This window comes from Camelus ferus, chromosome 1 (assembly GCF_009834535.1).
Source record: "Camelus ferus isolate YT-003-E chromosome 1, BCGSAC_Cfer_1.0, whole genome shotgun sequence".
Classification (NCBI taxonomy): Eukaryota; Metazoa; Chordata; class Mammalia; order Artiodactyla; family Camelidae; genus Camelus; species Camelus ferus.
In genome coordinates this window covers 44970176-44989686 of record NC_045696.1, presented here as the reverse complement: position 1 = coordinate 44989686, position 19511 = coordinate 44970176, and the positions used below count along the sequence as shown (strand labels likewise).

The 19511-nt window shown below is 36.5% G+C and overlaps 1 protein-coding gene across 4 annotated transcripts in view; it reads left to right on the top strand.

Moving 5' to 3' along the window:
* The window catches only part of CBLB (Cbl proto-oncogene B), a 191717-nt gene that overhangs the window by 153365 nt on the left and 18841 nt on the right, over positions 1 to 19511 (top strand). For 3 of the 4 annotated variants that reach the window (XR_004319476.1, XM_032478397.1, XM_032478406.1), the window contains exons 13-17: positions 928 to 1022; positions 12977 to 13123; positions 16253 to 16350; positions 16466 to 16597; positions 19246 to 19386. Coding sequence is in view for 3 of the 4 variants with exons in the window: in XM_032478397.1 (XP_032334288.1) it covers positions 928 to 1022; positions 12977 to 13123; positions 16253 to 16350; positions 16466 to 16597; positions 19246 to 19386 (613 nt within the window). In the remaining variant the exon portion in view is untranslated. The remainder of the gene's footprint in view (positions 1 to 927; positions 1023 to 12976; positions 13124 to 16252; positions 16351 to 16465; positions 16598 to 19245; positions 19387 to 19511) is intronic. The other variant, XM_032478415.1, reaches the window with a different exon arrangement.

Genomic DNA, 19511 nt, shown 5'->3' with positions numbered 1-19511 from the left:
TTATATTTCATCCTTTTTGCCCCAAATTGGCCCCCAACTTTTAAATATGAACTAATAAGAGTTTGGAAAAGAACTTAATGATAAAACTCTAATGATTACTTAAAGGTCTTTAAATATGTTTAATTTTTTCTTGTAAATATGTCTTGGCAAAGTTACTCTCTTTTTTTCCTTTTAAACTGCTTTAATTTAAGTCATTGGATTGGTAAAGAGCAGTTGTTCAGACGGTTACAGTTCCTGTAATGTAACTGAACAACCTGAATCAAAATTTCCGAATTCTGAGTAATCAGACACTGGCTCTCTGTGGTGCCTTAGAGGCAAGGTAACAGTTTTGATTTGTGTTGTTCCCACACTAAAAATTGTATTTAAAATGGCCTGCATTTAGAAAGCCGGACCAGGTCTCTAGTTACCAGTAGTGCTGAAGCTTCATCCTTGAAAGAACCAAAGGCATTTCTGATTGTACTCATGTTCGGTTTTGTTGAGAAGTTTACAAATGTTCTCTTTAATCTCAGCGAGACACAATTCAGAACAGTTTCATTTGGGAGGGATTGAAATAAGAATCGCACCGGTGCTGGTTTTTCTTTACTGAATCCTTACAGAGATGCTAATTTTTCAATAAAAACTGATCATGTTTGGAGACTTCTGCTATTCATTTATTTAGCTGTCTCCATCTGATTTATAGAAATTACAGCATTTCCTCTCAGTATGTTTAAGAACCATGTTGCATTTTTTTCACGTAACTTGGTACTACTTTGGGTGGTGGTGAATAATCACTAGGGTGCTCCTAACTCCTAAGTAAATGCTGTATTTCACTTGTTTAAATAAACAACTTATATGTTCTTTTCACAATTATAGGTTGTCTAAGAGCTGCTGTTGTTTTAAGGTCCCCCAAGAATTAAATTCTAAACTAACCCTTTGATTTCCTTTCAGGTCTTTTCCAATGGTCACCTGGGGAGTGAAGAGTATGACGTTCCTCCCCGGCTTTCTCCTCCCCCTCCAGCTGCCACCCTTCTTCCCAGCATCAAGTGAGTTGTATTGAATTTGGAGATTATTTGTCCGTGCGTAGAGATGTTGTAAGTAGTGGTTTTGAGTGTCTCAGGACGGAAAGTACGGGGTGACTAGCAATGCATCGGTGGGAATGATCCAGCTGGATTTAGAAAGTAAAGCACCAGAAATCAAGATCCTTTCTGATTCTTTGCTGCTAACTACAGCATTGAAGAGACTTCCCAACATGCTAAGATCGCTTTCTCTCTGTTGCTTTACATGCTAAGTCCTCCCAGCATCCAAGACGAAGCTCGAGTAGCGCCGTGAGCTCTCCGTCCAATTCACCGTCTCTTCCTCAGAGGTGTCATGTCTGTCCCAAATACCCAGTTTGACATCATAAAATCATCTGTGGCTCTTCCAGTCTTCTCATCTCTCAAATCCATTCAGCCACTAAAATCCTGTTGACTTTTAAAGTTTTTTTACATCCAGCTAATCTCCCCTATTGCCCTGGTTTTGCCTCATAACTGGACAACTGAAAGAGGTTTGTACCTGATCATATGATATGATCTCAGAACTAATATCGATGGCTTATAAAGCTAGAAAAACGAGTTAACCGAGGTGTCTCGCTTGAAAGTGGGGCACAAGAGGCACGTCAGGCCAGTGCTGTTACCTGCCCACATCAAACCAGGGTGAAGCCGAGTCTCCTGATTCCCATTTTCCTCTTTATATTAAATCAAGCTGCCTGTCTTTCCTCCAGTATAGTTAGTTCACATACCTGATGTAATTTAAATTCTGCTTTCTGACCACTTTCCTACTCAAAACCCAGCATTGTTCTTTCCTGCCTTCTAATTTAATTCTGTGCTCTCCTGCTATCAGTAAGATCCACAGAATTTTACCCAACTAAAACATCGTTCAGTGATTCCTAATGCTTTCCCTCCAGTCCTGTCTTGATTTTTTTCCCCCTCTGGTTTTGTGAGTCTTTCATGCTGTTGCCTCCTGTGCACCACTTTTCAGAATCTTTATTCTAAAGATCCATGTCTCAGGCTCTGTTTCTTTATAAAATCTTCTGTGACTTCAGTCATAATGGTTCTCCTTCCTCCTCCTAGAGTTTATTTTGTACACATTTAATTATGCACTTTGTGCTACTGTTCTCTAATATTAAAGTGCCTCTCCACATTAAAAAGATAAGATTTGCAGGGTAAAACCCTTTTCTTATCAACTCTGATTCTCCCTTAACACCTTACTTTGTTAGCTGTTTAGTGAGTATACTGAGAACACCTGGTTGCTTGGTTGGTTGACTTTATTATCTGCTAAGATCCCGTTTTCTAGTTGAAAGTCTTAGAGCACCTTCACTCCTTCCTCTGCTGATCACTGAACGCAAGAGAATGAGAAGCTGAATACCAGCTTCCAAGAAATTGACAGTCTGCTTTAAAATAGTTAGCATACATGAAATTATAAGAGAACGTTATACAGTAAGTTGTATGAATCTGACTTGTTAGTTTTTATATAAGCTTGGAGGAATGGCTGTTAAAGACTTGGTAAGTCAAGGATGTTTTATAGAGAGGATGGAAATTTCCTGAGTCATGGAGGATGGGCACAATTGGGGAAAGGTGTGCATGAGAAAAAGCAAGAGTGTGAAATTGGACATCATTTAGGGAACAGTGGGAAACTAAGCTAATGGGACGGTTCTCCAGTGGCCACTTTTCTTGGTGCTGCTGGATATGTAGCAGACATAGAAGTTAGAGGCAAATGCACATACTCTGTGTAGTAGGATCTACATCAGTGATAACATGATGCTGTAGCCTCGCATGAACTCTGGATATATGTGTATATAATTAAAACATCTAAGCTGCGTTACCTCTGATTCAGAGAACATCAGAAAATGAAGTAAATGAAATCTTGCTAATTAGAGATAAAAATTTTACATTCTGTTTATTAAATTCATATTGGCAAGTGGGATAAGAAGCAGGGGTTACAGTTTGCTTCATTCATAGTTAATACTAAGTGCTTAATTCTGTAAATAAAGAACAACAAATGCATAGAAAGATGCATTTTATTGATATTTTTCTAATACTTAAGCTTATATATGCATGTGGATATACTTTCTCCTCATTTACTCTTGATTTTTTGCCTCAGAAACAATGCAGTTGCTTTGCTTAACCAGAGAAATACTTTAACAGTGAATTGGTAACAGCAAATTAGTTTTCTGTTTTGTACTGCACATTAATAGTTAACAATAGAAGTGTTGGCTTTTAACGGCTTATTTTTTTGGTTTTTGGTTTTTTTATTGACATATAGTCAGTTACAGTGTGTCCGTTTCTGGTGTGCAGCACAGTGTCCCAGTCACGTATATACATACACACACAGATATATTTGTTTTCATATTTTTCATTAAAGCTTATTATAAGATACTGAATATAGTTCCCTGTGCTATACAGAAGAAATTTATTTCTTATCTATTTTTATATATTAATGGCATGTTTATCTCTCCATTTTATTTTTTATTTTGCCATATAGGTAGCAGTTGTTTAGAAAATATGGCAAATATATAAAAAGGAAAAAATTAAATACAAGCATATACATACTGCAACTATCAGTGCCCAGAGTTTTAACATTTTGACATTTTTTCACTTTAGATTTGTTATGTGATTTAGGTTACATTGTAGAGATAATTTCATGCCTTCCTTTGTTGCTTAATATTTTAATAAGCATTTTTCTTAATCATTTATGCTGCACTGTATTTATTATGAAACCAGCACGTAATTGTGAACATTAAAATAAAATCACATTTGGTCCCAGACGTTACTCCAGCATTAAGTATTTGTCTGTCTTTGAAAAAGGTAACTGCCTTAGGTTTCACTTTTTCCGTCTGTTTATCTTAAATGATCTCTAAAATCCTTTCGAGCTTCAACTTTTTAGGTTCCATATATGTTATTTTAAGGGGCTGTCATCCTTAGTGTTAATTATATATGAAGTACTTGGAAACGTGAATGTTCATTTATAGTTGGTTGCATACCATTTCTGAAGCCAGTGTAAGTTGGATTCCTGCTCTGAGTTTGCTTTGATTTTGATGTCTTGTCTACCTCAGCTTCATTAGAGTGTTTAACCAGAGTACAGTGAGTAAAGACACTGAGCTCTGTAGGGGCACAGAATAGTCTTAGCAAAATGTCACTCAGTGAAATAGGGATATTGGTTGCTCAGGTACCTGTTTCCATGTTAGGGTCTGTCTTAGTGCATGTTTCAAAATTAGGCCAAAGCCAGAAAAACAAACCAAAACACACAAAACAAAACAAATTGCCACCCAACATAGACCCTGACAGTTCTCACAAATGTTGAAAATCCCAATGTTGAATTCAGTAATGTCAAAGCTAACATTTACCTTTAAATCTATACTGTGTTATTATAAATATTCATTGAAGTGTATTGGTAAATTATTTGATTACTCTGATTCCCATTATACTGATAGAAGAGGTGACTCTGATAGTGTTTACTTTCTTGTAAAATAGTGTGTTTGCAATTATGTGACTTTTATTGTGTAATTTACCTGGAGACCTAGAAAAATATTGAATTTATTTTTTTTAGATATTCTGTAGTAAAAGTAAGCTGAAATTGTACTAGTATGTATGGATTTACTTATTTTTCTTAAATAGTTTCTGTTTAACCAAGTTGATTGACATTCAGCTATAAATTTTTAAATAACAGCTTGAAACATGGGTGATTGTAATTTTTTAGGGGAAGAATGAAAAAAATTATGTGGATTATTTTTACATGTAGTGTCAATTTTTACTAAATTATATTTATCTTGAAATAATTTGATCTTTTGAAACTAAACAAAATGAAACCTGAAACAGTTAAAAATATTTATTTTACTTGACACAAGATATTGGCAAATAAGCAAAGGAATTATCATAATAATGGAATAATTACTTCCAGGTGAGATAATGTTCTGGAATGCTGAAGAATGCCAATTTTGTTTTAGACAAATATTTTTCTTGTGCCTTGTCTTTTAGAAATGGATCTTTTGACATGTTAATCTTAAGCTTTCAAATACACGTGAATCACTATTCATATTTTTGTAGAAAGGGTTTTTTGTGGTTGGAGGTGGTGGCGTTGATCTTTGTATTTTTTCTAAACCGATAGATAGGGTGCTAATATTTTAAGCTCAATGCGTAGAGAATCCAGATTTTGCCTATCATACTTTCATTCAGCCGTGTGTACTGGAGATTCAGAGTGAACAAGATAAAATCCTATCCTCTTTGGGATTCGTGCTCTAGTTAGGGCAAGCCAAAAGGGAACAAGTAACTCAAGTATACTGTCAGGTAGTGGTAATGCCAGGAGGAAAAATAAAGCAGGGAAAGGGGTAGTGATAGGCAGGTTTACACTTTAGGTAAGGTCACCAGGAAAGGTCATTGAACAGAAACCCAAAAGAAGCAGGAGAGCAAGCCATGAGGTGGTCTGAGCAAAAAACAAAAAAAAGAGAACTGGAGTGCAAAACAGTGAGGCAGGTGGATCCTTTCGGCATATCTGAAGTACCTGAAGAACAACAAGAAGGGCAGGGGGGCTGGAGCTGAATAAGATCTTGCAGGAGCTAAATCGTGTACTGCCTTTAGAGCACGGTAAGGACTCCGGTTAGTTTTAGGAACTGTCGGAAGGTTTTGATCAATGTTACGTGATGCTGGTTTGTGTTTTTAAAGAGTTTCACTGGCTGCTATGTGAAGAATTGTCTTTAGGACAGCAGAAGTGGGAGCAGGGAAGTCAATGGAGAGTGCAGTCATCTGATGTGGTGGACCAGTCAGGTACAGTCAGGGCTTTGACTGGAATGATAGCGGTGGAGTTACATGGTCAGCTTCGGGTTGTATCTTGACCCAACAGTACAGTACCTGTTAATAAACTGGATGTCTGTGAGGTGATATGTCAGGGATGACTCTTGTATGGGTTTTTGGCTAAAGAAACTGGATGAATGCGTTGGTGCCATTTACCAAAGATAGGGAGAAGATAGAAGGAGCAGGTATGGGAAGGCAGCAGAGGTGGTAAAATTTATGCATCTTTTGAGTTTCAGATGCCTGTTAAGCACACACATCCAAAGTGACGTCAAGGGACAGTTGGATGTACCATCTAAGCTTTAAACTTTACATTGTATCCGAGTACCTATTTCCGTAGGTTCTATCTAAAGTTGATAAATTCATTTCCACATGCCCACTGCCCAAATTTGGTAGATTAATTACACTCTTAGGCATATGAATATAATCCTGTAATATTTTTTAAACAATATAGAAATAGATATTAAAATAACACCGTTAAAACGGTATCATTTACCCCTATAATGTTGATATTGTAGAAAGCATATTTAGAACATTTCTGTGTAGTAAAATCTTAGTATACATTGTCTATCTTTTATGACCATAATCTCCCTTTATATACCAAATTGCTGGGGAAAACAGACTAGAAATGAGGATTTGTGAATGTAGCCTCAACCACTACCACCTTCCAGTGAGCTACCCAGGAGGTCCACCCCCCCAGACAGCACAGACAGCACCGGCGTCCGGGCCTGCAGGTGTGCACCTGAGGGTGGCTGTCTTAAAACCACGGCCGAGATGGTCTGTAGAGAAGTGCAAAATGATAAAACTGGGCTGATTTGACCGAAGTGCTGGTCAGATTCATCGGAGAGGGGAAGTATTTGTTTTGTTTTTGACTGAGGAGTGAAAGACAGAGAAAGAAGAGGAAAAAAAGTACTAAGCCACAGGAGTTATTAAAACAAACATCACATTTTAATTCTTAAAAACTGAAGGGAAATAAACTTGATGGAAAATTTTCATCTTTGATACAGTACCTACCGGGCTCTGTTATTTACGCTTAATGGCAGAAGAGCAGGAAAACATTCTCTGTTACTGTTCACCTAAGAATTTGTGTAGACAATGTGCACTTCAGTTTTACACCAACCCTGTTTATGTTCAATGATAAGAAATTAATATTGATTTAAAGATAAGAAAATATGGTAGAAAACTTTTAAGTGGCAGATGAAGCTATAATTAAGAGCACTCTTAACCCTAGTGAATGAACAGGGATGTTCTTTTATCAACTTTTGAACCAGCTTTCCTTCTAGTACCTTAAAGTCTTTTAAAGACTTGCAGAGATGATGCACTGTTTTTGTTTGTTTGACCTTGGGGAGATGCACCATTATTGAAGACGGCAGTCCTTTGTAAGGAACGATTGACATGACAGATGCAGGATGCTGTGGGATGGGTCCTTCTTTTCAATTTGTTCATTATGACTGCTGGGGCACTCTTCTCTCATTGATGTATCATGTAGAAATGCTTGTGCATTCAGTCTTGACCTACTGAAATGACTCAGTCTTTGAAACTCAGACTTTATTTTTTCTGCATATTCTTATTGATTTATAAATTAAGTTTTGTTCACATCTCCTGCAGAGCAGCTTGGCCATCCTAGCGTAGGTTTTCTGATGTGTTGTAGTGAGTCCCTAGAACCTACTTACTGACACACTGGTGAAAAGAATTGAGGGCTGCAAGTATTTATTTCATTTTAAACTAGCCTCAGCAGAATGAGCAATAGTGTGTGGAGAGGGTACAGAGTAAATATCATGGGCACTGTTTTTCTCCTTTTCACTTTAGTGTTGTAATTTCTAAATTCAGAGAGAATTCTAATCCCCCTCTCTTCCTCTGTGGGAAAGTGACCTTTGGAGGAGGGCTGTATTCGGGGTGAGGGGATGCCACAAATGCCACTGATCTTTCATTTTCTCTGACTAAAAGCTAAGATGAAAACCGATATTAACATTAATCCCAGTAGTCTGACAAATCTGTTACTTGTAATTTAGCATAAAACTGATTTAGGATCACAAATAATTAGGTAGCCTTAAACAGAAATATGAGCCACTGGATTCTATTTAAATATGCGATCTAAGTTCTGTTACTGATACTGTCTCTCTTTTGTCCCATGGAGACATGATCTACTGTATAGTCTCCATTTTTCCATGAACAGGTTGAGCCATTCATGGAAAATGTGTAGAGTTAAAATGAGATTTTACTTTCACATTAAGTGAGGGCATCTCGGCATATTCCACCAGGTCCAAGCATTTCTTGTGTTTCTGTTGTCATTTCTTTGTAGGCTCAAATGGAATTAGATAAATAATTTGAAAGCCACTAGGGATATTAAGCGTACATGCTTATCTGTAATATCTTAAATGAATTAAAATGAATTTTTAACCTTAAAGTGAAATTTTCCAGTTGTTAAAGCATAATTTATGTACACTAAAATTCACCCCATACAGTTTTGTGAGTTTTGGCAAATGCATAGTCATGTAATCACCATCACAATCAAGATACAGAACAGTTCCATCACTCTAAAAGAATCCCTGTGCCTTCTGTCAGTTTCTCCCTTTACCCTAAACCCATGGAAATTAGCAATCTGATTTATGTCCACATAGTTTTGCTTTTCCCAGGACATATAAATAGAATCATACAGTAATTTTTGAGTTTAAATTTTGATGTTGGCTTCTTTCTGCTTAGCACAATGTGTTTGATATTCACCAACATTGTGAAGTGTATCAATAGTTTGTACCTTTTTCATTGCTCAGAGTAAGTATTCCATTGTAAAAACAAACTATGGTTTGTTTATCCTTCCACTGAGGGACATTTGGGTTGTATACAGTTATTGGTGATTGTAAATATTGCCACTTTAAATATCATCATGAAGTTTTTAATGTTCAACATGTATTGGAAAGTTAGATTCTCAAAAAATGTAAGAGTTTCCTGAACATCTATCTTGAAGCTGCCCCCTAAAAGTGTTAGAAATGAATATGGGTCCCAAATAAGTTAACTTAAAAATTAACTTAAAATTTCCTTCTGCAACTTAAAAACAAGTCAGTGAAAATGCTTATAACTATAGCTTATATTAAAGCTTGTACTCAACCTAATAATATACCACACTGATTCTTCTTGATGTTATGAAAGACTCCTCAGAATTAGTACATGTATTTATAAAACTGACTCAGAGATACTGGGGAAGTGACTTACACGTGGCACATGCTCAGTCATCATTTCAGATACACTCAGATTTGGTGTTACCACTTCTCTGGCCTGTGATTCTTCTGCATTAGTTCTTTTCCCCGTTAAGATTGGGATAGCTAATACAAGAAATGCAGACTAATGTATATGGCAGGTGCTGAAGATTAGATTTTGATGAGAGATATTTTTAAAAATTACCTTCAGAGATTATTAAATAAAGATCGTTACATGTAGAAAAGAAGCAAAATAATATATTTTAAATGTTTTTCTAGATTCTGAAGGTATCCTAAAAATGATTGTTTTCTTTCCCTCAACAGCTTGGTCATGTATCTCCCCAACAGCCTCTCATTCTTTTCGTCTAAAACCTTGAGAGAGCTCTGCGGGGCATGTACCGTGCCAGGCCTTGGCTGACTCAGGGCCTGTCCTTAAGCGTTTTGCGATTAGGACAGAAATAGAGGAGACACAGACGAATTTATAGAAAAAATTATGTCGCTGGAGGTACACTTCCTAAATACACATAATAGGAAAGGTTAAAGTTCAAAGACAGTGACTGTGGGACAGTGTCACAGGAGGTTCATCTGTAGACAGTAAAGATGGATGATTCTACTTTATTTTGTTTCTGGAAAAGTTGATGAACTAATCAAAGTATCAGGAATTGCTCAAATGAAGGAAAGAAAAGTACTTGGGAAGGGTGATGTCTGAGGTATAAGTTGTATCAGGTAAAGCTAATGGGACATGCAGAAAGTCAGCCCTCTGATTCTATATGCCTCTCAAACCAAGAATGCACAAGGCTGCAGAGGAGTGCGTCCACGAGCCGTGAGTTCGAAGATGCAAACATCACTAGTTGAGAGCAGCATTAGAAAGTACATTCTTGGTTTGTTTCAAGTGTGCACAGCAGAAAGTGGGTGTGTTTCTCACCAAAGGTTTAACTGGCACACAGTGAATTTAACAAGAAGTGCGGATGGTGGGGAGGATGGCTGTTTATCTTTAAGAGTGTGTGTCCTTGTGCGTTACCAGCGCGTGAACTCAGGAATGACAGCCGCAGTGCGGAACTCTGTGCATGTACGAGGGAAATACAGAGGGAAGGAAGTAATGGGGGTAAATGGGAGGATGGTTTACTTGGCGGCTTTAACTTGGAACCAGCCAAATAAAATTGCTCTATTTTATTCCTCTGGTATCCTAAAAATTTCCCATGAGCTAAATCAATGACTGAACATTTTCCCATGTACCGTAAGTTACATATTTTCTCTACTATCAAAAGTAAACATCCCTGATAGCTAATGAAAATTCTTAAATGAATTCCTTTTACCACTTTTCTAGTTGCAGGTAAAGTGGAACCTACTATTTGAATGAGTTTGTGAAAAGAAAAAATCCCATATATAATTACAAATGGTGTAATTATTTACCTTAATTGAGATTTCTTTTGGTATTTTATATACAACTTCTTTAATTGTGCCTTCCTCATCTTTTTTTTTATTAAGACTATTTTTTAGAGCTGTTTTAGATTCACAGCAAAATTGAGAAAATATGGTATTTCCCATATAACTGCACCCCCACACCTGCCCAGCCTTCCTGATCATCTGCACACTCCCCCATAGTGGTACATTTGTTAAACATGATGAACCTACATTTGCACATAATCACCCAGAGTCTATGTTTACATTCCTATTTTTTAATGACAGACACTGCTCTTATTTCCCCCTTCAGGACTAAGTAAGATAATTTTGTATAAAAATTTACGTACTACTGAATAAAATGCACTGGAATGATGTTCTTACAAATTTGCTTTATTTTTATCTAACTAGAATATTATACTGATATTAAAAGTTTGCATTAAAAAAATAGTAAGAAAAATTAAATCTGACTCTTTAGAACTTCATTAAAATGGTGATAAATGGGATATTGAAGCATTTTTTTCCAGACTTAGATATACAACAAATGCCACTCGAAGAGTTTTCACTTCTAGATACAATTCACTAAAATCCATTTAAGCTAATTATCTGTGACTAGTAAATTTTAGCAGTAAGCCCTTATAATTCCATGAACTTTCAGGTGGGCTTTGCTTTTCATTTCCTTCAGGAATACTCTGTTGATTTGCAGCAGAGCTAAAGAGTAGGGGGAATTACCCTGATTAAATATTTATCATTGGAGAAAAAATATAGGATCAGCCAGGACAGATGTGATTTCAGTTGTCTGTTCTTATGTCGCAGTGCCATGCTTCTTTGGAATTAAGCTGCACCAGGCAGATAGGACATTCCTGACATTGATGTGGTTGTTGAATATTTGGTCAATAAGTCTTTTTCGTTTGTACAGCCAATGCTTGAATTGTATAGAAAAAAATTCATTATGCGTGGAAGTATATTAGGACATAAAAAGGGCATGTGTTTTTCTCATGAATTTTATTTGGTAATAGAACCCATTCTGGTCCTTGAGTTAGCTCAGTTTACATCCATGTTTATAAGAATTTGTGAAAAGTTAGTGTGTGAAACTCCTGCTCTAATTCCCATCAAGTCACCATTTTGCAGTCCACACTCACTGGTCCTCATTTGGAATGTACGTCTCCTGAGGTTACATACACCACAGTAGGTGTAACCTTTAGGTTATTAGTAAGGCTATTAGCATGTGCTCTGGGCAGTGACAGTGGACTTCCTGTCACTGTATCACTGTGCTCTCATCTCACCATAAACTGTCACCTGAATTCCAAAGGTCACTCAAACAAGAATTCAAAAATCAATCTTGAGAAGGTCTTCAAAGGCAGGTTAAAATATACTTCTGAAAAATCTTAGAGATTTCTCTTTCATCTCTGAACTTCCTGGACACTCAGATATACAGCTGAAATTTGAAAACCTTTCGGTTTTTCAAAATGTCTTCTTGTAATGGGCAGACAAAATCCCTTAAAATTGTTTTCATTCTAACTAGTAAAGAAATCAAAATGAGAAAGTTATTTTGGTCTTGATGGCTCATATACCAAAGGCCTCTTGCTCCCTCTACAGAAGGTGCTTCAAAATTGCAGTCATAAAGATTAAAAAAAAAAAAAATCAATGAAACAGATTTATCTTGAGATTCATTCATGACGGTTCACAAACAGCTTTGGATCCACATGTACCTCCAATGTCTTGCAAACTGGTTGATGGTCCTAAAGTTGGTGAGGGTAGGTTTCTGTTTCTATTTTGGTATTTTTCATTGGCGTCATCAAGGTAAACTCCTTTAGCAATAACTGTTAAAAAAAAAAAATGTTGGCTTGTTTATTTATTCACATGGATGAGTAAAATACTTGAATTTTTTTTAGATAATTGTTTTATGCATTTTCATTCTTTTTTATTTAGCCAGAGAATTTTAGCCATAAAAATAATGGACTCTACCTTTAAAGACTTAAAAAGCTCTCTTATTATCTACTTCTATTGTTTCATCATTTTAAGTTCTTTTGTTGTTGGAGGAAAATTAACAATCTGCATTGTAACTTCATAGGAGAAAGAATTGTTTTATTTAATTAAATTGCATTTTTTCAACTATAGGTAATATTCACAAGAGACAGAAGGTTTGACATTTCTGTAAAGACTTCATTAATATATGAAACAACCATGCATATATATCTGTCATCTTAATTTACCAATTTAAGTTAAATTAGAACAAAATGCTAATATTTTAATAGCTTTGGTGTAAATAATTTTATGTATTCTCTTGCAACTCCAGGACCTTTTTATTTTATTTGACAGGTTACTAGTTTATCTTTTGTGCTGTTTTTTCAAATTATAAGAATGAAAACTCTTTGATTCCATCCATAGTCTTAACAAAAGATTGAAAATCCTTTTCATTTGTATTTCAGTATGAGAATAGCCCTTCTGATGTTACCCGGTAATTGAAAAATGAACACAAGTGACAAAGTAGTTCTTTGATTTGAATATGTCACATCGGATGTGCCTATTCTGAATTATTATGCTTAAACTAGACTGGATTTTTTTTCCCTCTGGTAGGTGTACTGGTCCATTAGCAAATTCCCTTTCAGAGAAAACAAGAGACCCAGTAGAGGAAGATGATGATGAATACAAGATTCCTTCATCCCATCCCGTTTCCCTGAATTCACAACCATCTCATTGTCATAACGTAAAACCACCTCCTAGGTAAGAATTTGGGCCACTTTTTATCACCTCACATCTGCATAAGCATTTTCATTTGTGGTACTTGTTTTTAAGCAACTGAATCACATCTATTTAATTAAAAATCCTTGATTTCTTGCTCAAAGCCTCTTCTACCTATAATACTGTTTTCTCCATTACTTTCAGAGAAAACAAAAAGATGCAGATTTCCATTAAGTAGGAAGTCCTTTGACTAAATTAGTTGCCTAGTGAATCTAATGGAATAATTAGATGCCCCTCTCCCCCTCAAAAACAAATTATACTCTAATAAAACTTCACATTAGGTTACATATAGTGGTGATTAATTCATGAATTTTCAGTATCTATTTTCAATGCATTTTATCAGTTCTAAGCACATAATCTCATGAAGAAAAATTGGTGCTTAGAAGCTAAGGTATTATGCTAACCTTCCGTGGAGCTTTTCTTCGTGACGTGAAGATGCTGTGATTTATATTCGTTTTCTTTCTTGATGTGCTGCCTGCTTCCTTTCAGATCTTGAAGAATTTTTTTAGAAAATGACTCCCTTAACTATTTTTTATCAGGTGCTATTTTACTTTTCCTTGGATCAAGCAAGAATGTAAGGAATAGTGTCTTGTTTTTCTTCTTGTCTGTTGTTTATTCTCACTATAATGGAGACATCCTTGGTCTTTGAAGTGGCAGCCCCATTGAGGTATATATGAGTTATTAAAAATGGGTGGTGTGTTTTGAAATATTAGTTTGTCTCTAAGTAGAAGGACAATTCTGCATTTATATAATTGAATCAGTAAATAATAATCTTTTTCTGTTAATTTTTTAATGTAATATGACACACTCAGTAAGTCAAATTTGAGTTTCAAACTTATTTTCTGAGCTCCAGTTTTATTTATATAATTACATCCCCGGACCTATGCTTGGCACATAGAAAAGGGCTCAACCACTGCTGAGCCCAGCCTTCTTGCCGTCCGGTATCTCCTTACTGACTGAGGGATAAGAGGGCTGTTGAACCCCTCAGTCATCTGTATCATCTGTACTCACTGTGCCATTTCCTTTTGAGGTCGAGTCAAACAGGAAGCATTTCATGAGTGGAGTGTTCCCTTCTTTTCAGATGAAAAATCTAAAGAATGTTTTAATGTATTTCTTCGAGTATCTGACTGCAGTACTTGGAAAAGAGAAGCAAATCTTCACTTTAACCAGAGATCAGTCTTAGTGAGTTACATGGTTAGAATGAGCAACACTCGACAGAATTATTAGCCAGGGTTCTTAACACTTTGCAGTCCAGGGCATCATATTTCAAAGCAAGAACGAAAGCATTTCTTGCTGATTGCTGGTCTTTAAGACATTTGTTGGTAAAACAGTATCATTGAGAAGACAGAAATAACAGAGATTAATTTGCTGTGTCAGAAGAACCAAATGTCTACTACTCTTACTAGAGAAAGAAGTTATCCCTTTGCATCAAATATAAATTGTTACAACTTTCACTTCCCTTGGCGCTTACGAATGTGTAGTGATTTTTAAAAACTGAAATAAGATGAGCTTTTTTGGTCTCCTTGGGATCTCATTTTTTTTCATTGCTGGAAAAGTGAGGAATATAATTTTAATACTTTAAATTTTAATTGTCATATCATAGTAGATGAGATTTTTGGTGGCAGGCCTCCCAAATCCTGAAAATAAATTTGATTTATAACCACCATTACCATCTTTCTACTGTCACAGAGAAGTAATAAATGTTGATAATCCCTAAACTTAATTGGAGTGAATATTTTATCTAATTTGTTCTTGAAAGCTGATGGATGAAGTGTCCTCTTAGGTCCTCTACAAAGCACTCTTTAAACTTAAATACATCCTTTCCTTCTATTTTTCTCCCCTTTGGAACATCAGGAGAAGTAAATTGTCAATATGTGGAAAAAGTTAAACTGTACATGAATAATTCAGTTCCAGTAAAAATCCATCATTATTATGAAAATTCAATACATGATAACTATTTTTAAATGAACCATCTCTGGCTCCTTAAAGAGATGTGGCCACCAGAGAGAATGGAAATGAATTTCAGATGAAGCACTCTGCAATAACTATTCAAATATCTACTATCTCCTCTATTATGTATGTACTTTTACTTTGCCCCAAGAATCCAGAGCAAATCAGAGAAAAGTAAAATACAAACTCTGCTTCCTGTAGCTCTTTGTGAGCAGATAGTCCGTTGCTACATATTCTGAAGACAAAATACCCCCCGTGTCTTCTCCCCCTGCTGCTCCCTTCCTGTGCCCCAGTTTTCTCCATTCTGTTCAAAGTATGATTCTGAAGCATTCATACCAACAGCAAAAATACTTTTTTAGTAAATATTATCCCTTACAGGATCTAGATTAAAATACTTGTTGTGTACCCAAGGCCTTTGCTAAAGTCATTTTTCTATAGTTTGTCAGAAGTGCCAGAGTTTTGTTCACGACTGGTGAAATTACACTCCAGACTTTAGGTCTTTGAATGTGCCTGTCAGAATTTGAATGGAATTACTGAGTGTTTAGTAATTCTCCTTCTTTGATGGATATTTAATTCTCCAGCTTATTAAAAGGAAAGCTTCAATTATAGAAATAAAAATACAATGTTAAATTCCATCAACAAATCACGACGTTATTGGGACTTCGATTTTTTGCCTTATTGCATTTTTTTGTTCAAAAACTTGATAAGGTATTACTGAAGTCTTTGAAAACAATACATTAGTTGCACAGGTGTATTTAGGGTATCAACAATTTTGTGGCCCTTGTGATTCTTCGTTTTTTGTTTTTTTAAGAGGAGATTTATTTAGAGAGATGTACATGGCAGTGGAGGGGAGAGTGGTTGTGGTTAAAGTAAAGGTAGGTGCACACTCCATAGACAGAGTAAGTGGCCCTTGTAATTCTTGGTTTCACTTAAAAAAAAAAAAAGTATCTTCCATGGGATATTTACTTCTGCTTTCTAAAAGTATTTAAGAAGAGTATCTAGGTAATTTCCTTGTTTGGAGAAAGTGTAAGTAATACTAATTTATTTTCACACTTTATTATATGAGCAGGGTTGCTAGAGCCCATCGTCTCCCCACCCCAGATAACTTTTAAGTAGAAGGTAATTATCCTTACAATTTTTGTCCTTTGGTTTCTGCTTTAGGGCTTGTGACAATGGCCACTGTATATTGAATGGAACACATGGTACATCTTCAGAGGTGAAGAAATCAAACATCCCTGAGCTAGGCATATATTTAAAGGGTAGGTATAAAACATGTTCTCTTTGTATTCTGCATCTTAATGGTCAGAATTTAAAGGCAAAATTCCATGCCATTGTTGTGCTGAAAATACATTAAGATTTTGTGTTATCCTCTAGGAGATGTTTTTGATTCAGCCTCTGATCCAGTGCCATTACCACCTGCCAGGCCTCCAGCTCGGGACAATCCGAAGCATGGTGCTTCACTCAACAGGACGCCCTCTGATTATGATCTTCTCATCCCTCCATTAGGTTGAAACCTTTAAAACAATTTCAAACAAGCCACCCTGCCTCCTCTCTCAGTTAATATCTGAATTATCAGAATTCAGAGCCCAATGTAATGTAGACTCACTAGGTGATAAATTTGTCTGAACAGTGGCTTCCCTCGGTGATGGTGGCTCTCAAGTTCATGTGGCCATTTATTCTGTTTAGATGATTGAAACAGTGGTGTAAATAGCTGGCATCAGTCCAGATTTCAGCAGGTTGTCTCTTCACGTACTAAATGCATTTTGAAAAAAAAACCTATGAAAGCATTGTTCATTCCCCCAGGCTCTTGTGTTCTAATGGATTTGAGGTACTCATCTGAGATTTTCTTTAAGTACAATTCTTAATGAATGTGTACTTACTTTTCCTTTCAGCAGAAAATGACCCAGTTCCACTTAGCTAATTACATTATGGAAAATTATATATTTTATTGTAGAGAGCTGAGAATAAATTCTGCCTTACCATCACTGCAACTAGAACACATCCAAAGAATCTCAATTTCTTTGTTTCAAATTTTACTACAAAGAAGTACATTAATATATGTGTGCGTACACACATGGAGGTACACACAGATGTGTATGTATGTTAGAGCTGGCTGGTCCCGATGTCTGTTTATTTCATTAATTCTAGGTAGAAAGCTTCTCAGCCTGTTTTTAGAGGAAGACAATTACAACCTCCACACAAGTTAAGGCTTCACAATAATGAGTCATCATAACAGAAAACAATGATGAAAGTTCATTTATAAGCTTATCTGAATTGATCATCAGGCTGCTAGAAATGAACCCTTCCATTTTTTTTCCAATAAACACCATCAATTCGCGTTCCTAGTTACACGGCTGAACGTCTTGTACCCAGCTCTGTAGTTCAGCACTGTATTCTTACCTGCCTGGATTAAGAGAGCCTTGAACTTCCTCCTTTAGCTGCAGTCTGTTTCTCCTCCTGCTTCTCCCTGTGTGCTGGTTTTGACCCGTTACCCCCGTCTTCGTGGCTGAGACCAGCACTGTCCAGTAGAACTGTAGGTGGCGACATAAAGGATCTCTATGTACAACTGTAGAGCTGAATCTTAGTTTATTTAAATTCAGACTAAATATCTGTATGTGGATGGTGACTGCCATATTGGACAATGCAGATAAATGTTCCCACCTGTTTAACTCACCCTTCCTTTGGCTTTTTGTGTACATCTCATGTTTTAATTTATCCTCTTCACTCTGCCTAGAAGACCCCATCCTTACATTTGATGAACAAATGCTTTTGAGTCCCCAGTGTCCCAGGCCTTCCTGTTCTTGGTAACACCTTACTGAAATGCCACTTTCTACATTCCTCTTCCCCCGTAAAATGCATCTCCATCTCTCTGGGGGCGTGTGGGACTTCCATCTGTGAATCATTTATAAACTTTTCTTAGCTCTCCTTGTGGAATCTAAGCTCCTTGGGTCAAGGCCTTAAGATTTTGATCTTCACATTACCCATGTGACTAGCATGGTGCCTGACATTTAGCAGGATTTAGATAAAAGATTTGAATGAATATGATAATGTAGCAATAGCTGAAGGCTGTAATGATAACAAAGCCCCCTGTCTCCCCTATGCTTTCATATAATTTATGTTAGAAAAGTGTTTATAATTATCAGAGAAAATGTTCTGAATATTTTTGCAAGGCAAGCTGGATGAATGGTAAAACTTTTATTTAAATATACCCTGATATTTTAAGTCAGTATATTTAAATACATGTGAATTTTTATTACTGGAATAGGTATGTGTTTATACCCTGTTACATTCACAAAGTATTTGCGATTGCTTACAAAAATAAATCCAGTGCAATTTTATTTTATTTTTTAGAGAATCAAGGGAAAAGTATGAGTGGAATAGTGATCTCATATGGTATTTTTCTTTCTTTCTGGCTTACTTCACTTAGAATGACATTCTCCAGGAACAGCCATGTTGCTGCAAATGGTGTTATGTTGTTGGTTTTTATGGCTGTATAGTATTCCATTGTATAAATATACTACACCTTCTTTATCCAGTCATCTGTTGATGGACATTTAGGCTGTTTCCATGTCTTGGCTATTGTAAATAGTGCTGCTATGAATATTGGGGTGCAGGTGTCTTTTTGAAGTAGGGTTCCTTCTGGATATATGCCCAGGAGCGGGATTCCTGGGTCATACGGTAAGTCTATTTCTAGTCTTTTGAGGAATCTCCAAACTGTTTTCCATAGTGGCTGCACCAAACTGCATTCCCACCAGCAGTGTCGGGAGGGTTCCCTTTTCTCCACAGCCTCTCCAGCATTTGTCATTTGTGGACTTCTGAATGATGGCCATTCTGACTGGTCACATCCATTGTCTTTATACTACACAGGTTACAAGTGAATAATAAGCTGTTTCATAACGTGCAATGTTGCTTTTTAATAGAAAGGCCTGTGAGATAAAATCTGCCTGCACATATGTGTTTGTGTGTCTGTGGTTCCCTGCAAACCCTCTCACAAAATACTTAGCTCCCATTGTTAAAGTCAGTCAAGTCCCAGCTAAGCACTGCAGGTGAAGTCCTTTATATGCAGCAAGAGAAAATCAGTCATTACTGTTGCCTGATACTGTGTTTTGATTAATGAAGTTCTGCTGTTGATACTGACCCTTCTTTAAATGCAGGTGAAGATGCTTTTGATGCCCTTCCCCCATCCCTTCCACCTCCCCCACCTCCCGCCAGGCACAGTCTCATCGAACATTCAAAGCCTCCAGGCTCCAGTAGCCGACCATCCTCAGGACAGGACCTTTTCCTCCTTCCATCAGGTAGGCGGCAAAAGCCAAGCAAAATTTTTCACTTGAAGCAAAAATATTTCTAAGATCCTACTGTCAAATAAGCAGGAGTAATTCATTGGTTTCTAGCTCCCTAGCAGAAAAATTCCAGGGTGGGG